The following is a 3,894-nucleotide window of genomic DNA, read 5'->3' as shown; positions in this document are numbered from 1 at the left end:
ATTTGTTGTGCTCCCTGCAACTTTTTATTTTCACCGCAACTTTACAAATCTACCGTGACAACACTCATTGATGACGACGCAGCTTCGTGACCATTTCTCTTCTGACTCCTTACCGGGAGTCGTGTTCTCTTTTATCGTGTCTCTTTAGTCCTCTCTGACTTTTTCCTCTTTAAGACCCGCGTGAACGGTCACGCCACTGGGTGGTGGCGGTGCATGCGGTGGGGTGAAGGTGCCCTGAGCGCAAACGTGCATGTGGCGCGGTGGGGTGCAGGTACGGAGCGGTGTGTCATATTGTGCGCCGCACAGCTGCTGCACAACATGAGAGAAAGGCAGAGAGACTCTGGACATTTTCAACCTTTCCTCTTTCTGTGGAGAACGTGGAGATCTAAGGATTAATCAGATTATGCTGTTTTTTTAAGTTTATATTTTTTCACTGGAAAATGTCATTTTATTCTAAAGTATGTTTAAATCAACACACAAATATTTGTGTTATTATGAGCAGCAATGACCAAAAGTTCCTTTTGGGTTTCACAGTTCTATTGAAGTTAAATGAAAGCACAGCAACATTGTATATAGTGATGGTGAAGTATTTTCCTAGTGAATCTGTCACAATAAAACGAGTTGGAATATGAGAATGTGAAGTTGATTTCATAATTAACACTTTTTAAGCACTTTTCAAAACAATGTTATATTCAAAATATTGCAACTTTTGTTGCAACTTTTCACAAAAGCTGCCGCAACATCAGGCATTTTTTTCAAAGAATAGCTAAAAATATACTTTATTGTCGTATATCGTGATATATATCGTATCGTGATATAAAATATTGTGTCATATCATGATATATATATATATTTCCATATGTCCACCACTACAAACTACTAATAAAATGAATTTATGGCCCCAAATGATTAATTTTAGGGGACAATTTATTATTCTGTTTGTATGTCATGTCCAGAGTTTCCTACTCAACATTATGTTTTGACAAAAAAATAAAATAAAATATGGGATCAGCTACCATGATTTATCCATAAATCATATATCTGAAAATATGTTTGTTTGCCCATTTTAGCTATGAGACCTCAAAACTATCAGTCAATTCTTCCCAACAAAATGACACAACTGGAACTTCACACATTTGTAACAGTCAGATCTCCTGCTCTTTTCATAATGTCAACTTGTAGCTACCTCTTCATTTTTTAATTTTACTGTTAGCCTCAGCTTTGTAGGGAAATTATGATTAATTTGAAGACAACACATGTCTGCAGCGGTATGAAATGACTGTAGATTCTATTACAGCTCTTCCTGTTTCCCCAGAGTTAACGTGCCATTTTTGGAAATACACTACAGGTCAAAAGTTTAAGTGTCAGCAGTTTATTTTAAATTTAAAAGTAATCAGTGTCTTTTTATACTCTGAAATAAAATCATCGTACGAATAAGAAACTAAATTTACAAAAAGAAAAACCTGGATCACTTTTTACTGATTGCAGCTGAACACAGATGCATCTTTTTTTCTACTACGGTTATCACTAAGAGACTCCTGCAGAAGTTTCCATTAATGTTTATCACTTGTTGCTTTACTATAACTGACTGTGATTGCCACTCCATATATTTCTTTTGATGTCAAAGCTTGAATTCCCTAAACTGCCCATCACACAAGCGTTAAATCTCAGAAACTTTTCCATCAGATGACATGGGGTAATTAATTTGTTTGTGAAAGTGCCAGCATCAAGTGTCTTTGTGAGTTTTATGAGATGAATGATTTGATTTACGACAAACAGTTCATGAGATCTAGAGGCTGTTTTCGGTTCTCAAAAAAAAAAAAGTACTTTTCTGGAGTCAAAGGTCCAATCAGAATTGTTCCCTTCTCCCTTCCCCTCCATTTGAAGGGGCAGTTTTAGTGCAAGCAGTATCTTGACTATTTTTATTTTTTTTTATTTCACCCTGCAAGCGGAAGGATACAAAGTCTTCCGTTGCGAAGGTAAACCGGGTCACTCTGAGAAGCGCTTCTCTTCACGTGGGTGGGCTCTGAAACACAGAGGACCGGCGAGTATTGGTGACGTCATGGAACAAAAGTCTCGTCCGAATTATGAAACACTAACTCTCCCTTTGGAGGGCTAAATGAAGGGGAAGGGAGAAGGGAAAATTTGGATTGGGTCTAAGACATCATTACCACAAATCTGTTCTTTCACCTGAAGCTTTATGTCAACATGAGGATTCCCTCCAACTCTGCGACCGAATTTCCACCTACACTCACACAAACATGAAACTACTTCTCCACAAAAGAAATGACTCTGACTCTGTTTTCAAATGAACCAATTATAATAAAGAAAAGGAAAAAATACATTCCAGTTTCAGGTAATCTAATTTTACTTTATTATTATTGTAAAGTTACATAATTACTTTTTGTACTATTTCAAGCTTTTCATTGAACTTTACTTCCTGAACAAAAATAGCTTAAACCGTTTCAGTGTTTTAATCTATTTAATGGAAGTGTTTGTCTTTAAACCCAAATTTCTTTTCGATTGTTTTTTTTTTTTTTAGGTTCGACACATCCTCTGTGAAAAACACGGAAAATGCATGGAGGCCATGGAGAAACTGAAGGCTGGTGTCCGTTTCAGTGAAGTAGCATCACAGTACAGTGAAGACAAAGCTAGACAAGGAGTAAGTCTGGGTTTCAATGATTCATTGCTCATGCAAGATTTTTCTTATTTTTTTTAACTTTAAGGTAAATATCTCCAAAAAAATAATTGAGTAATTATATTAGTATAGTGTAAAGTATAAACACAAATAATAAATGCTTAAGATTTATAATTAATATGCAGTGCAGTAAATGTTTACTTACTGTAGTTTTTTTTTTAAATGCTCGGTCAATCAAACTTTATATGAATTTAACCAAGTTTAGTTTTTTTTCAAATCATGGGCACATCACTAGTTCATGATGTTCTTGACCAAATGTGCAAAAAATGAAAGAAAAGCAATAATAAGAAGAAAGATACAAACACTGTAGCAGATTTTTTTAACATAAGAGCATGGTTAAAAATAAGACAATCATAAACAAACAAATTAAATGTTTTTTTTTTTACAGATTACTTTTTTTATTCTTATCTGTATTAAATTGTTCTGTTCCCTCATCATTTTTGTGTTCTCAACAGGGTGACCTGGGCTGGATGACACGAGGATCGATGGTTGGACCTTTCCAGGACGCAGCGTTTGCGTTACCCATCAGTTCCATGGACAAACCTGTTTACACAGACCCCCCTGTCAAAACGAAGTTTGGGTATCACATCATTATGGTGGAGGGGAAAAAGTAAAAATATCACTCCATGAATTTGGTCATGAAAAATTGATGTGACAAAAGTCAAAAGAACTAAACTAACATATGATTGGCACTTGTGCAACAATTTACCAAACTAGTTCAGCAAGATTGACATGAATTTACTGGACTTAAATGATGAAATAAAGATGTTCAAAAATAAATTCCTTTTTTAATAATTTGGGCTCAATTGTGTGGTGCTTTTAGAAAAAAGAAAACCCTGCTTTATTATATATACATGTTTTTAAATGGCTTACATGGGATGAAATGTATCATTTTAGGGAATAAAATGATAGAAAGTGTTTAACAAATGCTAGATGTACACCTATCCAACCATTTTTAATTTACATGAATGCTAAAAAAATAAAACCTATAAAATTTACTAAAACATAAAAAGTAGCTTCATGTTTTTTTTAAATGAGAAAAAAATCAGCTTTTTTACAGAAATTAAATGAGTAGAAATAAAAAGTGAGCTTTTTTGTATCAATTAATAAAAATAGATGTGTATATTGTCTATATCGTCTACATGTTTTGTAGCAGACAATATGCCAATGTGCTATTAAAACAAAATCTTTAATAT

The 3,894-nt window shown here is 34.1% G+C and overlaps 1 protein-coding gene across 1 annotated transcript in view; it reads left to right on the top strand.

Moving 5' to 3' along the window:
• The window catches only part of pin4 (protein (peptidylprolyl cis/trans isomerase) NIMA-interacting, 4 (parvulin)), a 4,864-nt gene extending 1,371 nt beyond the window's left edge, over window positions 1-3,493 (top strand). The window contains exons 3-4 of the mRNA XM_024284200.2: window positions 2,543-2,662; window positions 3,154-3,493. Coding sequence (XP_024139968.1) covers window positions 2,543-2,662; window positions 3,154-3,312 — 279 coding nt within the window. The 3' untranslated portion in view covers window positions 3,313-3,493. The remainder of the gene's footprint in view (window positions 1-2,542; window positions 2,663-3,153) is intronic.
• Window positions 3,494-3,894: the final 401 nt, after the last annotated feature.

Source organism: Oryzias melastigma, linkage group LG10, assembly GCF_002922805.2.
Source record: "Oryzias melastigma strain HK-1 linkage group LG10, ASM292280v2, whole genome shotgun sequence".
Taxonomy (NCBI): Eukaryota; Metazoa; Chordata; class Actinopteri; order Beloniformes; family Adrianichthyidae; genus Oryzias; species Oryzias melastigma.
This window is presented reverse-complemented; position numbering and strand designations above follow the sequence as displayed.